The 16798-nt window shown below is 41.5% G+C and overlaps 1 protein-coding gene across 3 annotated transcripts in view; it reads left to right on the top strand.

Moving 5' to 3' along the window:
- Positions 1-16798, top strand: part of NUP214 (nucleoporin 214kDa) — a 45283-nt gene that overhangs the window by 19201 nt on the left and 9284 nt on the right. The window contains exons 23-31 of one of the 3 annotated variants that reach the window (XM_010570901.1): positions 457-618; positions 1587-1695; positions 5038-5113; positions 5804-5912; positions 7113-7218; positions 9287-9360; positions 11176-12939; positions 14470-14540; positions 15091-15244. In XM_010570901.1, coding sequence (XP_010569203.1) covers positions 457-618; positions 1587-1695; positions 5038-5113; positions 5804-5912; positions 7113-7218; positions 9287-9360; positions 11176-12939; positions 14470-14540; positions 15091-15244 — 2625 coding nt within the window. Of the gene's footprint in view, positions 1-456; positions 619-1586; positions 1696-5037; positions 5114-5803; positions 5913-7112; positions 7219-9286; positions 9361-11175; positions 12940-14466; positions 14541-15087; positions 15245-16798 lie in introns of all 3 variants that reach the window. The other 2 variants (XM_010570900.1, XM_010570899.1) reach the window with 2 other exon arrangements.

The raw sequence follows: 16798 nt of genomic DNA, 5'->3' as shown, positions 1-16798 counted from the left end.
AAGTATATGCCATTATTTCTTAAAATAATGCCCAAAGACCAGGAAACTGAAGTACTACTGCATTTGGTTGGTGTGGCCAAGGTTAGGAGTTCTGAGCCCACTGAGTCACAGTAAGAACTATGTTTGCATACATTCAGTTTTCCTTGTGTGAGAGAGGTTATTTTATCTCTGTAGCCAGCGAGAAAAATAAGGTGTCAGCAGAAGTGTCTGTAAGAGCAAACTGAAAGTCATCTAATGCATTGAAATGACAGCTATTGGGACTTACTTGCTAAATTCATTGGGATATACAGAAACTGCCAGGGACCGATTGTGTGGATTGTTTAAAAGGCCTGCACATCAGTCTTGTCAGAAGGAAGTTGTGTACTTAGAGGAACTATAGTTCAGCAAAGGCTTTCAAGTCTCCATGATTTGTAGAGATATAGTGAAGTGTAATGTTTTTGTTCATTTGTTTTTCAGTGCCTACGTCTTCAAACAGAATCATACCACAAGGGGCAGACAGTACAATGCTTGCAACAAAGACTGTGAAACATGGGGCCCCTGCTCCCACTGTCACTGTTCCAGCACCACAAGCAGCTGCTGCTGCAGCTCTGCGGAGGCAGATGGCTAACCAGTCCCCAGGTAAAAGGATGGCTAATTGCCCAAGTGACCTCTGAGCAGTTGAATGTGTCTTTCACAGGAATTTAGTGCTCTCAAAGGAGAAGATAATCAAACAAAATGTGACGCAGATCTGTATTTGTTCCATCTCAGAGCTATCCCGTGTTTCTTTGTCTTCCTTCTTCCTGTAAGCTACTAGTACAAAATGCCTGAGAAACTCCCACCTCAGGTTTCTTTGTACCCCTTCTCATCTGTGCAGTGGCAGAAATGTTGATGACTCTTAGGAGATCCTGGCATGGCTATTGATCTGTGTGCAAGAAACTCTTGGAGAGCAGGGAAAGGGTGTCACTGGCCTATATTAATAACTTCACTATTAGCTATGCAATTAAAGATCTGAATTGTAAAACAATTTTAATATTGAAAAGTTAAAGGTGAACTGTTGAGTTAAGCCTTGGATCTGCTTGTAAGGTGTTGAGTTGACAGGAGAAAGGTTCCCCAATTTAAGCTTTCCTTGTTTGGTTTTAGGCATTTCTTGGTGCTTCCCCAGTACTGCAGCATCAGTGCAGAAAAGAAACAAAATTCCATTACTGGTAGAGGAATTGGATTAGTTTATTTTCTTTGCCCAAAGAGAGCATAAATGCAGAAAGTGGGCTAGTGACATGAATTCTGGCAGAGGCTAGGGTGTAAATACACAGGTCATTTCTGTCAACCTAAGATGTTACAATGTAGGTAGGGGAAAGTTTGTAAGAATAATTAGATTTGGTCAGCCAGCAACGAAAAATGTACCAACTATATAGAAAGCTGTCCGTTGCTTTGGTGTCCTTACTGAAGGCTGAGATACCAAATGTTTTGGGCCAGTTACACCACATACCTTTTAGGAACTTGGATGGATTTCTTCTGGAGATACTCATAGGCACCATATTGAATTAAATGCTTAATATGGAGATAATTTTTTTTTTTTTCCCCCCCCCCTTTTTTTTTTTTCCTTAAAGCTGTAAGTACCTCCTTGACTGAATCAACTCTGAAAAACGTTCCTCAGGTGGTGAATGTGCGAGAACTCAAGACTGGTTCATTGACTCCAGCTGTCTCTGCGGTAATAGGGTGAGTGAGTGCTCCCTTTCTTCATGGTAGCCTTCGATAGCACTTGCAATAGAGCACATCTGCCGGTGGGGAGCAGTAGGAGTACTTTACATAGTCTTAACTATGTAAGACCTAAAGTGGATGCATTTAGCGAAGAGTATTGGGTTTGTGGAATGAAAGGAAGAAATATTTTCTTTCCAGGTCATTCAAGGATTTGCTAATGGCTTGTCCTGAACAAACAATAAGACCAGTATTAACCTCCTTCTCCATTAGCCTGTGAAATGCATTTTAGTGCATCATCTCCTTTTGGGATCCAGTGGTTTTACTGCTAATATGTACTTTGGATCTGGTATCTCTCCAGTCGCTACCTCTGTTCTGCCTCTTTCTGTGAGGGAACTGTACCCCTCTGTCGCTGAGTGTGGTCTGTGGCCTTAAGCTGTTCCTTCTACTTTGTCATCCATTACAGAGAAAACCTTCTGTGGAGTTATGCCTCTTCTGTCTGTACCCAGATTGACCTGCCGAGGGAGGGAGGGAGGGAGAACTGTGCTCTGGCTTTTCTGGAAACTTGTCTCAAATTTTTTGATACCAGAATTTTGCCTGAAGGGTTGGGTGTCAGCAGGGGCTCTGTATTTGGGAAAATACAGAGCTGCAAGGCTGTCTTCCTCATGAGTAAATTATGAATGTTGTCTTCTGGTATTTAATATTGAATTTGTTAAAATTTCTCATGAGTTAGCTGTAACACTTGGCTTTCCTACTTCTCTGCCTCCTACAGACAACAGCCAGCTCAGCTCATTCCAGAGATTTCTGTCTTATCACCAGGCTCTGTCACCAGCCACAGAACTAGTCCTTTTCCCTGTCGTCATAACGACCTTGAAACTGTCTTTGCTTGAAGTTTCTGCTATTGCTTAAGACCAAGATAATGCATGGCCATTTCTGGGCTGGGGAGGCAAGGGCACTACTGAAAAGTCTGAGCAAAGTTGGGCTTACTGCATAAAGCAGGATAGACGCACCACGTACATCTGATTATAAGTCCACATGGAGTTGCAAGTGTTTTATCCATGTAACTGTGGGCTATACATGCAGCTCCTGGAACAACTTCTGTTGTTGCATCACTTCTGGTTTTCATACATGTGTGTATACTCTTCACTGTCAAAGAAAAAAGGTGAAATTCCTTTGATGCAGCTTTTCAAAAAGGGAACAGAGTCTTAGAGTGGTGGTACTCAACTGCTGACTGTGAAATTTATTTCATGATTTCTTCTGCATTTTAATTGGGAAACAGTTTGGGAGCTTTTTACTATTTTTATTTTCTCCTAAAAGTGATAAACTGAAAGGGGGAACCTCTTTCTTTTGAAAGTAAGATTTGCAAACAACTCTGCTTGAGAAATTTTGCTAAAAGCAGTGTTATGACCGGGAAGAGTTCTCCACCCTTTCTTTCATCAAAACTATGATGAGAAACGTAACCAGTACTGGCTGTACATAGCCAAGGACATGAGTGAGCGATACATATCTGAGATTTGGTTTTCACTTGAACTGTAGTTAAAGACCTGTCTTTCTTTCAAGTAGTTTTAGACTTGCAGTATTGATTGATCTCTCTAACTTGTAGAGCACCAGCTAGCTTGATATCTTGAAGGCTTTTTACAGTCTTACTTTATAGCTGACCTCATAAAAATGTACTCTCTAAAAATTCTACCCAAATGAACCATGCCTGCCAGTCAGATTCAGCACTAAAATAAAGAGCATTCACCCAGCAAAGTTAATTCATCAGTTTTTGCTACTTCAGATATCCTGGCTCTCTTTTGCCACCACAGCACACTCTTCGGGTTGTTAAGCAGTAATGATTTTTCAGTTGTTATCAGTTGTTCAATGGCCTATGGCTAGGTGTGTTGGTGGTCCCAGTTCAGTTACTTACTTAAAGTTTTCAGTGGAAAAAAAATCCTCTTTCCACAACTGAAGTAAAAACCAGCATTTTCATAGCCTTGTTGGAGAAGTGGTGGGTGAAGTAATCTTGAGACTTTTCTGGGGAAAAGGTCCCACCCTATCATGAATTTCACAGATCTTCTGTTGTTTTCTTCTTTGTTCAGGCTTCATATGAACTTGAAATTTACAGCTGCACCTTCCCAACGTGGACTAATCTAAAGTGCTAATCTGAAGTTCTCCTTGTTTGCTTTACTTTTGCTCTGGGCAGAGGGCAAATCCAGGCCATGCAATGTAGAGAGAGAGTGCTCATTGCTGGAAGGAAGGACTTACTAGTAATGTAAAGCTGATTAAGGCACAAAACCGTATCCAAGACCAAATAGTTATGCAAAATTACTGTTTCATGCATGTGTCCCCTTCCTTTGGAATATAGTAGGAAATTTCTGTGAATTGGCCTGTAGCTGACCAAATAGTAAATGCAGTTTGGGAGTCCTCGTGCTTTAGGAGATATACATGTTTTGATGCCCAGATTCACATACTGTCTGGGATTTGCAGCCTCAGCCGTTTCTATAGTATAGAGATTCTTTATTGCCTTAGGGAGCACCTGGCCTGAGTTAAGATGGAAAGAGCTTGCTAGGGTAAGGAAAAGCTGGCCTTTGCCACCAAGACAATGCACTCAGTGTTGAATTTAAGTTTCCAAAAGCTTCTGGTATCGGCCATTTAAGCTGCTGAACTTGGTGAGCCACAGGCTTGAGATGCTAAAACTGAAAACTGGACGGCTGTTCCCAAGTTACAGTGATTTGGTGTGTTAATGGCCCACAGCATGTAGGTAGGATGCTTCACCCCAGAAGTAGCTGCCATTCTGCAGTAATTGTCTGTGGGCTCTGATGTACAATTTATTTCATGGTCAAAATTCCCAAACCTATAATGTAGAATATAGGTTAATTTTATCACAGTTCTTGCCATAACTTCATTGATGTTTATACTACACTTCAAAGATGTGAAGTGCTTCTCCCCACCACCCCCAGCTTTGTTTCCTTGCTCAGCATTTCTGAGAGTTGCATGTACTCATCTGGGTTCCACACTATAAAGGAGGCTTCTTAAATTTGTTATCCACTAGGCATAAAATTGTAATCCCCTTACCTGCTGATTTTTCATCAGCTCCCTGTAAAATAGAAAGGCCTGACTCTCTTCAGAGACAAGAGTGTGTGAAGAAGACTTGATCATTTAAGTCTAGAGCTTTAAACACATTTGCAGACTGCCTTTGTTAAATGCAGCTGATTCGTTTAAGAGGTTTATTCCCTAATCAGATTTGTTCATTTGGAGTTGTGTGTGGAATCTTTAACAGCAGCGGTTGTTCAAGACTTCGGGAAGCTGTGCTTTTTTAGAGGCATGGAAGTCCTCTTTTAGACTAATCATTCACTTAACATATTAATTTTTCTTTTTAAGATCATCTGTACCTCACTCTGCAGCCCAGGCAGTCCACCAAGTTTTGGCAACTGTTGCTACAAATCAAGCTAAACAGGTATCTTGATATAGAACCCTTTCCCTGTGGAATACTGTACCTGGGCATGCTCAGCACACTTTGGGGGTTTAATTGTTGGTGAACAGGTCATCTAAAAATCTCTTTTCACAGCTTGCCCTGCATTCTTGGCAAACCATGTATTTACCTGTGACCTCAACAGTGTGATGTGAGGCATATCTTTTATTATGTCTTGCCATTTCTCTCTTTTGAAGACTTGCAGCTTTCTAATGGCCACAGCCTTGCAGCAGCGAGGGTTGCAACTAACAACAAAGGAAACTGTATTAGGTAGCAATAGCTAAATTTCACAAAAAAAAACCAAAAAACTGCTAGGCAATCAAGGGAAAGAGTAGTTTACCTATCCTGTTATTCTACTGAAAACATTTCTTATTGGTTGACAAGCTGCTAGGTTTTATGTCCACACATCAAAAAACCATGCAGCAGTCTTTGTCCCCTGGCATCATTGAGCTGTTGCCCACGGAGGCTACCTGGTCCCTGCAAGAGACTTCTTGAAAAAGATGAGTATTGACCCTGTATTTAAACGTCAAGACATAACAGGTCCTAAGTGCTTCAACCACCTCCCTCTAGTTTGTTCTTAAGTCATTGCATGACTCTTGTAAGACCAGACCAATGTTAGAAGGACCTTTGTTAATGGACAGACTGCACTGACCTGAAGTGGTATTGTGTTTTTAGACACCTCTAACAAGCTCACTTAAGGGACAGACTCCACCTTCCTCTGTGTGTGCACCCTGTCCTATGGCATCTACAGCTGGTCCAACATCATCTGGCAACAAAATCTCAGGTAAGTTGTCTTTAGTGGATGGAAATAAGGCCTGGATGTCTCTTGCCACCTGTCAGGGTGCACAATCCAGGCAATGAAGACACTGAGGAAAAAAGATTTGCCTCCACTGAGAGGCTGCTGTGCCAATCTTGAGGGAGACAATTTGAAAAACCAAGGTACAGAGGAGCAGGAGGGTGGTTTGTGTGTGTTTTGTCTCTGTGCCTGCATCTAGAATTCAATGATACAATTCCTTGTTCAGAGTGGACTCGGAATGTGTAACCCTTATCGAGAAACGTTGAAAGCATATTTACCAAAGGCTACTGTGGTTTGACAGCAAATCAAAAGCAGCCATCTTTGCTGTTTTGTTTTTTAAACATGAAAATCATGCTGTTTTTAAATATTTTAAACATGCTGGTTTGCTCTTTAAACATGCAGCACTATACAAGTACCTGAACTAGCTTGAAATGAACTAATTCAGGTACTGGGTCTGTTGAGCATTGAGCTGTATGACCAACTTCAAAGTCGGCTCAGACACTGTCATCAGTCACACACAGTTTAGAAGCTTCTAAGGAAAGGAATGCTCAGTTTACATCATTCAGTGCAAATGGGGGAAGAGGAAACACTGAGGGAAAGAAGGAATTGATTTTTAATGTATATTAGATAATAATGCTTGCATTGGACATGCTTTTATAGGCCTCTTGCATAAATGTCTGAAATCCATCTCTGTTGGTCTTCTGCCTTTAATCCATGGATGTAGGTTGCCTCTTAGCCAGGGGTAAGAAGCAGTAAAAATAGCTAGGAATTTTATTTGACTTGGCAAACGCTTCTTAAATTTTGATTTATTGAAAATGTTAGCTCCTGAATTTGATAGCACTTTCTTTTTATTTGAAACGTATTTTGATATGTTGATGAGAGATTTTACCAAGGATTTCTTGATTTTATTGTTTAACTTTTATTGTCAAGATGATGACACCTGTCTTTGCTCTAATCTGATATATGTTATTGCCTTAAATCTTTGAAATAATTCATGCGTTCTCTGATATTGTAGCAGTAGCAGGAATGTTTCTTGTACAAATATCAGACCTGGTATAAGTGGCAAAAAAGCTTTGTTTCCAATTGATAAAATTACAGACTGCCTCTGCAAACTACTTCCTTTTCTCATAGTTGGATGACAAGGTGCTTTTTTTTCTTTTTTGTAATGCTTGTTCTTGTAACTTACAGGACAAGGGACGGTAAAAACAGTTACAGCTGTGACTTCTTCTACAGTGACATCAGTACAAGCAACAACTGCACAGCTTAACAAAGCATTCTCGTTTTCTTCTGTGGGGTCTGTATGAATGTTAAGATTTCTTTGTATTTGATGTTAAATAGGAATATTGGCTGTTACAGCAAGTGTTACCTACAAGCTGCGTAATACTGTAAAATGGCACCTGCAAATGTTATATTGGGAGGGCAGGGGCTACACCAGAGTTCTCTGGAAGACCTTCTTGTTTGTGGAAGCCTACCTGAGTGAGGTCTGAAGGTCTGTGAGAATTTGACACAATATCGTGTCGCTTTGAGATTTTTTCAGTCTGTAACTAATCAAGAGTAAATAATGACTGGGTTTCTTGTCAGGCTTATCTATAATGGACTAGTGAACAAATCATACACTGTGTGTACCGGTATTTCTCATCATCAGGTGATGATTTGAGATTAGAGCAATATGACTGTGGTTAAAGCACCCACTCATGGTCTGATGCACTGGGTTCAGTGACTGTCTTTGAGTGCACGTCTCCACTTCTCATGGAGTCGGAGAACAACATTTATGCTGTATCTTGTATGTTGGGGTTAAGGAAGAGGAAGATGAGGCAGTCCATAGCTAGTTTTAAACCTTGTTCTTTATTTAGTGAAAAAAGAGCAGTAGCGGGAAAATCATCCCTAGCAAGTTGTGCAAGAGGTCGAACGCTGGAAGCTTCTGCTCTCAGAGAAGAACAACAAACCTGAACATGGTCATATTAACACTTGTCACCTCTGAAGATGGATTCCAAAGAGAATGACGTTGGGTTTTCTAACCTGGGCATACATATGGGTTTCAAATGCTGGCAGAGGTTTGAGAGACAGAAGTGCTGGAATTCCCAATTAGCACTTGAAATTTGTGCTGATGGTCAATCTTGCTGAATTACTTATTTATTTTAGTACAACAGAACAAATTCCATGTTTTGGCTTGAAAAACAGTCTGTTCATGAAGGTGGCTAGAGAGTCCTCATGCCATCTAGTGATTTCTGTTATAACAATAACAGTAACACAAAGCAAGGCACATGTTATGAACATATAGTTATTCTGAAATCTCTGTTATGGAGTGTTTTTTCAGATATGAAGAAAATACTACTTTGATCATGTCATATGTTTGGGGAGAGGGGTGACTCCTTGGAAATGACTGTTTGAAATTCTGCGTGTTTACCTATCTAATACTCAAGTGAATTTCTCTTTATGAAGTGGGTAACATTAAGTATTTCAGAACACGCATATTTTCAAATGGCTGGTTTCTTTCAGTCTTAACCATTTCTCTGCAAGTTTGTCAAGTGGATGTTACCTAAATGCCTTGCTGTGCTCTTCAAAGGGCTGAACTAGTCCTTTTGAGAGATGGAGATTCAGATTCAAAAAGCAAACAAACCCTGCCTTTATCCCAGGCTGCAGTGCCTCGGTCTGTAAACCATATGCTCAATACAGTGCAGTTGTCAGTGATGTCTTAGTTACGCAGCCTGACTTCTATATTAGCAGCTGGTTTTTGAGAATTGGAGAAAGCTTAAAAAGCCTTAGGGAATGAAGGTCTCTGGAGGACCGCAGTGCTCATTATGAAAGATCACAGTATTTTTGCAAGACAGAATATTTTTAGTGTGAAATAGTCACGGAAACTTAATTTCTGTCTTGCTATGAGTGATCTCCTTTTTGATGGGTGGTAGTATCCAGTTATTCCCTTTTGTACATGCACTGTATCTTACCTTTTAGCTCTTTTAAATAAACTGTAGTCTCCACTGTGGCTTCTGCTCTTTCTAGTCTCCCAAAAGCTATCAGGATTTGGTGCACGGTGTTCACCTGCTGAGCTGAATGGGGAAGAAACATACAGCAGAAAGGAGAGAATATGGGAGGATGAGGAGTGGTCAGAAGAACTTTGAACTCTGACTCTCTTTAACCCTCTAGAAACCTTGTCAGAGGGAAAACAAATGGAGCCCAGTCTGCGTGCATACTTCTCCCTGCCTGTTTAGTTGTTGGAGAAACTGTTCTTGTGCCTGTGTGCCTGACTTTGTGCAAGTCTGTACTGGAAATCTGAGTCTCAAAGCTGTGTTAATCATGGGGTGGAAATTTCAACACTTTGAGCTAAGTGTATTCTTTCCCTTTCTGCTCTTTCCTCCTAGGTCTGGATTTAATTTTGGTGTTGTCACATCAGCTGCTTCATCACCGACGCTGCCCAGCCTTGCTTCCTCGCAAGGTTAGTTTGGAAGAGTGTGCAAACAACACCTCTTCCCTGCTAAGAGAATGCTTACTCTTCCTAATTCTTGTGGTTCTTGTTTTATGTTGCAGTTCTATTATTAAAATTGCAGTAGCTGCAATAACTTTATATACGTATGCTGGATTATGCCCTGTAATGCAGAGAAATCTAGGCCACCTGCCTTTTGATTAAGAGTAAGCAAAATATTTGCTGCCAAGAACATCTAGGAGGTACTAGTTTATGAAAAGGGTAACATCCCTAGTCATTTCCTCTGCTGTCTTTAATCTGTAGATTTAAAGTTGCCGAGGTGGTCTGACACAGAAAGCTGTCATTAAGTGGAAGGAGCATTTAGTAATGGGAGTGGAATGCTTGGGATGGCTTTGTCTGGCTTCTAAAACTGAGTTGGTGATATATAGGCCGCCTTTCTGTTTCGTAGGTAGACCATATTTGCCCAGTCTGCAAAAAGGGGACTGATACATCTGTTTTATAATATTCTTGAAGCTTTCTGCCTCTAATTTCAGTCTTGCAAAAGAGATTGTATGGTCAAAATCTCACTTCCAATGTTACTGGTTGCTCTAATAAAGGATACCACCTTTTCTTACAAATCTTGGCTTGCTTATACCCTTAGACCATCACAGCCACAGCAACGCTACTAATACTCTGTTGACGTTAAGCAGAGAGAACTAACTTGGCTTAAAACTTGAAGATTCAGTTAGCTTAGGTAAATAACACTGATTAAAGGAGGAGTGGGAGGTGCAGGAGACAGACTTGTAAACAACAGCGTTGTGTGAGGGCAGTTACTTCACGCTGCTCCAGGAAATGGTAGGAGCACCTTTGCCTCTGTTAGCTGGTGATGGAAGAAGAACAGAAGGAAATTTAGTGCCTCGGGAGGAAACAAATGCTACATTATTCAGTGTCAGTTACTAATATACTTAAATATACTTAATATAGGGTAAAACACAAGGATAATACCAGCTGTGCTAAGAAGCTTTTGCTCTTTGTTATTTGATCTCCGTGCAGATTTCCTGTACCTTGTCCAAATCAACCCATAGTCCAAACACCAATGCAATGTCTTCAAGTCAAGATTTGTGTGTGGTGCTCAGAAACAAAATGACAATACATCAGATAAAACTAGTCCAGTCTCCCTTAAAACTTCAGCAGTTTCACACTGCTGGACAGCAGTATATCTTATAAGTGGAGGTGCTTTGGCAATTACATTTGAGAGCTTTTCTCTAGTCTTTCAAAGCTGAAAACAGGCTGTCTAGAAACTGGTCAGTGGTCTATAAATAGTTGAATTTGTAAAGAAAGATTTGATTCTGTAGAAGACTTTTCAAGTGCCAGAAAGTGTTTGTATGACCCAAACTCTGTTCTGAGCCATTGGTTTAAACAGAGTTCTTTGGTGAATGTCAGGAATTGTTTAGCTGAACCAAGTAAGAAGGGGTGAAAATGGTGTTAACAGCAAATGGTCTGTACTAACCAGGTCTTTTATGTTTTTATCAAACTGTTAAAAAAGAGATAGGAGCCAAAGGCTGAAGTTGTCTGTACTCAAAGAGAAGGATGGTTAAGTGGAGGCTATGACATGAAAGTAACAGTGTTTGTCACTGCAACCCTGTCCATAAAGGCTTCAGATGTCACTGTTGTCTCCTGAATGCACATGGAAGTGGCATTTACCTGATGGTCAGAGGCTTTATAGTTTTGAGGCAAGAGCACTATCTAACAATCTGTGAAGCACTAACGCATGCAATTTTGTAAGAATGATAAATGAGCTTTGCATACCATAACTCAATTTATAACTTCTGTCTCTCTCACTGACAGCCCCTGCTAAAGAGTCCACCCAGACCGATTCATTTTCGCTTGCTGGGGGTTCCAAATTTGGAGTAGTCCCCGAGAGCTCGTTTGCTTTTGGATCCCTGAAGCCAGCAAGTGCTCCAGGAGCCTTAGTAGGAAATAGCTCCTCAGCAGATGGCACCCAGTCAAACAAACCTGCTGTAACAACATCTGCTCCCTCCACAGCCTCTGGCAAGTTGGATATCCCTCCATCTAAACCAGGAGATCACTTGTTTCAGGGCAATCTAGCTGGGGAAACACTTGGGAGTTTCTCAGGACTACGGGTTGGTCAGGTAGATGATAATGCCAAGACCACCACTAAAACACCATCTACCAGTGTTGCAGGAGCACAGTCAACTAAAGTATCTACAATACCTTCTGGGTTTACTTTTGGTGCTCCTCTGTCATTAGGAAAAGCTGGAGAAGCTGCTTCAACGGCAGTCACGTCAGCTAGCACGGCATCCCCGTCCATCAGTACCAGTGCCACAGGCAGTCTCTTTGGCAATGTCCAGATAACCAACACAGGGTCTTCTGGGGTATTTAATCTTGGAGGCTCTAGTGGCAACAAACCCACCTTTTCATTTGGTATTCAGCAAGCAAACAGTATGAGCACATCCACCTCTACCCCTTCTACTCTCACTGCTTCAACGTCCCTCTCATTTGGAAATTTCTTGAGTTCATCACAAACTGCTGTCCCTGCTGCAACTTCTAATAAGGGTGCAGGGGATGCCAAATTACCGTCTGTGTCAGAAAAGCCATCTGAAAATGAAGCTGTAGCAGCTGGGCCTTCACTTCCAATGACGCAGTCACCACAACCACAGATACAGCTTTCAGAGTCCATTAAAGAACCCGCTTTACCCCAGGCCACGGCCGGGGACACCGTCTCTGGGGGCTCTGGCACCACGTCGGCAGCACATCCCCCAGATGCTGTTACTACTCCTGCCTCCACAAGTGATTTGAAGGCACCGGTGCCTCCTGCCACCTCTGCATCTGTCCCACCAGATCAGAATGTCTCAGCGACAACCTCTGCAACAAACATTGCCTCTCCTGCAGAAGCCACAAGTGCGTTGGCTGCTACCTCTGATGTTACTACATGTGTTCAAAGTCCAGCTGTGGGTGCCTCTGTGTTTGCCCCCACTTCTGCAGGCTCCTCGGTGTTCTCTCAGCCTCCAAGTTCCAGCTCTTCTGGCTCAGCATTTAGCCAGCCTGCTGGTGATGCAACTGCTGCTCCTTCCACACCACCTGTTTTTGGACAACTACCAGCAGGTACCACAGCATCCTCTCCGTTTGGGCAACTCACCACCAGTACCTTGTCCACTGCCACCGCTACCACACAGGCTGCCAGCTCAGGTTTTGCTACTTCTGCTTTCGGCACCACCACTACCGGGGGCTTTGGTCAGCCAACCTTTGGACAAGCACCAACCTTTGGGCAACCAGCAAGCAGTTCTTCAGGTGGTTTTACCTTTAGCCAGTCTGGGTTTGGGACAATGCCAACCTTTGGCCAGCCAGCGGCTTCCACAGCGGCCTCAAGCAGTGGCAGTGTTTTTGGAGCACCGGCTAGCACCAACAGCGCCAGCTCCTTTTCCTTTGGACAGCCACCTGCCAGCACTGGAGGTGGGTTGTTTGGACAAAGCAGCCCTCCAGTGTTTGGGCAGAACGCTGGCTTTGGCCAAGGGGGATCCGTCTTTGGTAGTGCTGCTGCCGTTACTACTACAACATCATCTGCTGGGTTCAGCTTCTGCCAAGCTTCAGGTAAGAACAAATTGCAGGGAGATGCGATATCCCAGCGGCGCTGTCTGGCTGAAGTACAGAGAGCAGTATATCACTGGGGAAAGTAGGACAGTTTTTAATGCCTTTTTTTTTTCCCCCCTATGGCACTTGATGGTGGTTTTTTTGTTTGTTTGTTTGGGTTTTTTTGGTGTGGGTATTTTTTTTTCCAACTAGAAAGAATAGGAGCTGCAGTGTGTGTGAGAGGGAGGCTAACGTTGGAGACCAAAGAAGCTTTTGCTCTGCTTTGCTATTCATCAGTAGGCCTCTGAATGTAGCCTTTTCAACCCAATCTTGCATTCATTTTATACTTACAAGTCTACCTTGACTTAATTTTGAATTGTTTTGTCCTGCCTGTTGCACAATAAGTGGGTTGGATTCAGCGTAGTGTAAAAGATCTTAAACTAGTACATTGTTGTAAATTGTTACACTGAAGTGGCAAGGCAGCTCTGAGACCATAATCAAGGCAAAGAATACAGATGCAGCACTTCCTTCAGTGGGCTGCGTTAAGTATGTTCAACATTGGCTGTATAGCCAGGTATAGTACTGTGTCACAATCTGGGATGGCAAAAAAATTTTAAGCCCTCAAGGTGATGGGTTAGCAAGGAACTAACCTGTTAAATCCGCTTTTGCATTTGGAGACATCTCAAAATTAAATCTAGCAGTAACATGACCATCAGCTACCTGTCTACATAGTTAAATTGAATACTTGCACAGACCAAACCTTCTTTGTCAGTCTCCTTTTGCTTTCCACATTGCTACAATATATTGGTTTTTTCCAAAGCTTTGTCTGTACAATCTTCAGAGAGCTCCCATGGAAAAGTGAAAAGTACATAATAATAATAGAGAACTTGTATTTCCAAAGAAGACAAACTAATTAGGCTCATTTAATTAAAAATGATGGCACTGTAGGCAAACTGCTTGCTCATTTTAACTACAGTAACAGAGAATAGTTAAATTGGGGGAAGCGAACTCTGCTTGAGAAAGGTATTCTAATTATAGAAATGCAAGTTTTATTACAAAATGCACATTTAAGTGAACTGGGAAATGGAATGGGGAGTTCTTTTTTTTAATCAAAACATTTCATTATCTATAACGGGAATCTTTAGGTAACAAAGCTCAGATCCTCCCTACCCAAGGGCAATCAGAATGCTACAGTGCTTGTTCATGACTTACAGCATTATTATAGCAATGTTAACAGAAATTCAATTCCCTTATATTGTTAGCAACAGTCCCACAAGTGAAAAGACCTTTTATTTTCTGTTTGTTTTTAAGTTGGCTGAAGAGAAAAGGAGAATGACTTTCAGATAAACTTTCAACAGAATTGATTATTTGTGTGTTGGCACATACTTTAAATTTGTCCAGCCTACATACATTTGGTAACATCATTTGTATCCCTGTGTTTTGGCATGGGAGACCCGTCCTCTCCCTGTTCTGGACTAGTGTCACCTCCCTCAATTGTCTTACACCCTGGTAATTGTTCTGGTGGTTTATTTTCCTTTCTTTTCTTAGCAGGTTTTGGTTCTAGTAACACAGGTTCTGTGTTTGGGCAAGCAGCTAATACTGGAGGCACTGTCTTTGGCCAGGCAAGTATTTATTGGTTTTTGTAGAAACAAGACACTGTTATGTATAGTGGACTTGTTCAGGGTTCCCTACCTACTTCTGATATATTAAAAACAAACAAAAAAACCAACCAAAACCCCCAACCAAAACAGAAAACCCAACAATTTGATATGCTTAGTAAAAAGTGTCCCAGTCTGTACCGAAGATATTTGCTGTTATAGTGGGTACCACAGCAGCATCCGCATGAATGTTTTCCAAGGGGTATGAGGAGAAAAACATTTTATCACATGCCAGATGAGATAGACATGCAGTAAGTCACCTGCCTTTATTCCATGCTAAGTGGAAGGTGGACAGTGTAGGGCAAGTTTCAAAGGCATTATTCTGTACTATAGGCAAGGTTTAAGACTTAAATAAGATTTCATTGCATTACATGTTGGAAGGTAATTGCTTGCTGGTTCATCAGCCCCTTCATACATCCAGAGGAACAGGCCAGACAGAAAAATCAGCCTTGGGGGCCTGTGCTGTTTTGACTTATCTTAAATCCCCTTTTTTGTCCTTTTTGTGTTCTAGCAGCCATCTTCGTCCAGTGGAGGTTTGTTTGGAGCTGGAAGTGGTGGGAGAGATGGAGGCTTCTTCAGTGGTTTGGGAGGAAAGCCAAGTCAGGATGCAGCCAATAAGAATCCCTTCAGTTCCTCCAGTGGAGGATTTGGATCTGCAGCTTCCCAGAGTAAGTGAACAAAACAAGAATAGAAAATGTACTGTCATTTCCATCTGCTTTTGTGATCCCATCTGCTTTTCTGCCACTAGTTGTCTTTGAGTAAATTCAGTGTTAACATGAAAGGCTTCTAGGGGGTAGCAGAGACAGAGAGTATGCATGATGTGTAATCCAGAATTTTTCTTTTAGGTTTGTGGAAAACAAGTAGGGAAGCTGTTGAAACAAACAAGCGGATGCAAGAAGTGTGAAGAATATATACTGTAGGGAATTCTTGGCCAAATGGTTCTTTAAAATCAAATACTCTAAATTCTTGTCACTGAATTTCTGCTTCCAACTTGGTTGGAAGTTAGAAAGCTTTAATTATTTCTCATCTGCCCTAACACTGTAAAAATTGTAAAGAATCCTATGCTCAAGAGAAACCAAGTTAAGTAGTATGTGATGGATAGCAGTTTCCTCAGCTTTGTCGTAGAAATGGCTATCTTTATGCAGCACATGCAAGATATTTTATCAAAACTTGCTATAATATATGGATAAGTCATTTTTTGTGTCTAGGAGATGTGAATTTTTTCAGTCACATGGATGTAGTAAAGAAAAATAAATATGCTCAGTGGTTGGTTCGGAGATGTGGTCTGTTTTGGTAAGGAAGCAGAATTATAGAGTTCCTTTTATCAGTTTTTATCCAGGTTTGATAGACAGGGTGGGTTTCTCACAGATAAACTTGTACAAGCATTGTGAAAGCTGGGTAGATGAGAGGAATTGTGTTAAAGCCCTCTTTGGGAGGAGGAACTTGGCACTTGTCCTTTCTTTTCCTCCAGTTGTCAGCTAAAAGACATCAGTCCGCGTGGGTGTTTCAGCGAAATCAATCCGTACATGAGGCGCCACACCAACTTTCCCACACGTTGCTTCTTGCCCAGCCAACCAACCTAACAAAAGGATGCATGAAAAGTAGTTAAGAATACATTAAAGCTACCCTCAGGTTCCTTTGCACCAGGGACTTTAAGGGACTATTAGAATTTTTTTCTAGAAGCTATGAAGGATTAACAGTAAAGGCAAGAATCAATCACTGTCTATTAGTGTAATGATTATTTTTTTTTAAATGCCAGAGTCAAGTTAAAAACACACTAGTCTTGAGGTTTTTTGGGCTAACAGGTCTCGGTAATACTCTAAAATTTGAGCTGAGATGCATGTATGCTACTGTCTGCTGTAGCAATTAGTTTGAAATACTAGCAGGCACTCTCATGCCTTTCATGTGCAGCTATTGCAGATCTGCACTTGTTACATGGATTTTGGTGTCACAAAACCTATTCATAATGATTTCTTAAGTGTGGCTTTTATTTAATGAGACTGCCGGGCTTTGTGATTTCATCACTTGTGACTTGAGTTTGGCAGAAGGGGACAACAGAAGGGGTGGAGTCCAGCAGGTAGAAAGCACAAAGAAGGGGAAGCAGTGTCTAAGACATAAAAGTAGGGGAACAAAGCAAAGCTGTAGAATTAGCTGCAAGTGGCTAGAAGTAGCACTTCAAGTCTTGGGAGAGCAAATCCATTTATTTTATTACATCTTTAATG

This window comes from Haliaeetus leucocephalus, unplaced genomic scaffold (assembly GCF_000737465.1).
Source record: "Haliaeetus leucocephalus isolate CR32 unplaced genomic scaffold, Haliaeetus_leucocephalus-4.0 Scaffold306, whole genome shotgun sequence".
NCBI classification, from domain to species: domain Eukaryota; kingdom Metazoa; phylum Chordata; class Aves; order Accipitriformes; family Accipitridae; genus Haliaeetus; species Haliaeetus leucocephalus.
The sequence above is the reverse complement of the archived record's forward strand: the minus strand, read 5'-3'. Positions and strand labels throughout refer to the sequence as shown.